General features: G+C 33.6%; 1 protein-coding gene across 1 annotated transcript in view; it reads left to right on the top strand.

Moving 5' to 3' along the window:
- The window catches only part of LOC106473374, a 24101-nt gene that overhangs the window by 18441 nt on the left and 3948 nt on the right, over window positions 1-1712 (top strand). The window contains exon 6 of the mRNA XM_022401818.1: window positions 488-564. Within this exon, the coding sequence (XP_022257526.1) occupies window positions 488-564 (77 nt within the window). The remainder of the gene's footprint in view (window positions 1-487; window positions 565-1712) is intronic.

Below are 1712 nucleotides of genomic sequence, written 5' to 3' on the forward strand. Positions count from 1 at the left end.
CCTCCTTGTTAACAGAGTTACAATATTCAAATGAAACTGAATCCAGTCTTCAGTTCATGACCCTCCTTGTTAACAGAGTTACAATATTCAAATGAAACTGAATCCAGTCTTCAGTTCATGACCCTCCTTGTTAACAGAGTTACAATATTCAAATGAAACTGAATCCAGTCTTCAGCTCAGTACCCTCCTTGTTAACAGAGTTACAATATTCAAATGAAACTGAATCCAGTCTTCAGTTCAGTACCCTCATTGTTAACAGAGTTACAATATTCAAATGAAACTGAATCCAGTCTACAGTTCAGTACCCTCATTGTTAAAAGTAACAACAATATTGAAATCATTTCCAATAATGCCTTAAATGAACAGTATTTTTCTAAATAGTGCGTTAATTCTTTCAAAACTCGGTCAGCTCAATTTGAAGTTCTGAAAACTACTTTTACTTAAGGTTTACATCTTAGCTGACATCTTTTCTATGTCTTTGTACTAGGCACTATTCTTCTGGAAGAGGCTATTGCCATCTGTCAACTTGTTCAGAAGTAGAGAAAGTAGAGACTGACGATACAGGTTGGTAATGTTTTGCTTAGGTTTCAACTTGTAATAATGTAGCTCATTAGAAGCCTTAATTCCCATTAGGTTTAGAACTACAGAAAGTTGATACTGGTGATATATAGCTTAGGTTTCAACTTGTAATAATGTAGCTCATTAGAAGCCTTAATTCCCATTAGGTTTAGAACTACAGAAAGTTGATACTGGTGATATATAGCTTAGGTTTCAACTTGTAATAATGTAGCTCATTAGAAGCCTTAATTCCCATTAGGTTTAGAACTACAGAAAGTTGATACTGGTGATATATAGCTTAGGTTTCAATTAGATCTCCTTCCTAAAGTGATATTTTTCATGGTACTTCATCCCTTTCTTACAATAGGTTTACTGTTTCTGTACCCACTTTGATAAACATTTTTTATACTGAATCCGGTGGTATATGGTGTGTAGGTCTGTAATAAATCAATCCAGTATAAAATATTGGATATTTTGTGAAATTTTCCGATTTCATCTTGTTTCTGGGAATACTCTCCCATACCACTAATAACGTGTAAACACCTTCCGTCCCATAGCTTTTATGGTAATTATAATCAAGCAGTCAGATAATAATGAGGACTAGTTGAGATAAAGGGATTGGCTGAGAACTTGGATAAAAGATAATAAATTGACACGTCTAAATGATAACTTTTTCTAGCTTTATTTTGTGCAATGTTTTGGGCAGATGAAAAGCATCTGCCTGAAAAGTTACATAAAATATAACTAGAAAAAGTCTTCATTTAGACGTGTCAGCTTATTCTTTATTATCTTTTATCCAAGTTTTTCTTCTCTCGTCTTGCGGAACAAAACTCATAACTGAGAACTAGCAACCATTTCCTGGGTGTCTCTCTGAATATGAAAAAATTAGAAGGGAATCTCAATGATTATGCAAGTAATAAAGATGCTTTATCTAAGGACTTGCTTTGGATACCTTCATTGCATTGTAGAGTTACGTAGGAATCCTCTTATAGACACAGGCTAGAAGGTCAGCAGGTCTTTAGTCTATAGATCATATAGTTTATCTAAAACTGGTCATGAAATCTGTTTGTTTTTATTTTGAGTTATTGGAATCATGTCCTACTATCATTGTTATATTCCATACATCATGTAGTTTATCTAAAACTGGTCATGAA

The sequence above is a fragment of the Limulus polyphemus genome, unplaced genomic scaffold, assembly GCF_000517525.1.
Source record: "Limulus polyphemus unplaced genomic scaffold, Limulus_polyphemus-2.1.2 Scaffold6117, whole genome shotgun sequence".
NCBI classification, from domain to species: domain Eukaryota; kingdom Metazoa; phylum Arthropoda; class Merostomata; order Xiphosura; family Limulidae; genus Limulus; species Limulus polyphemus.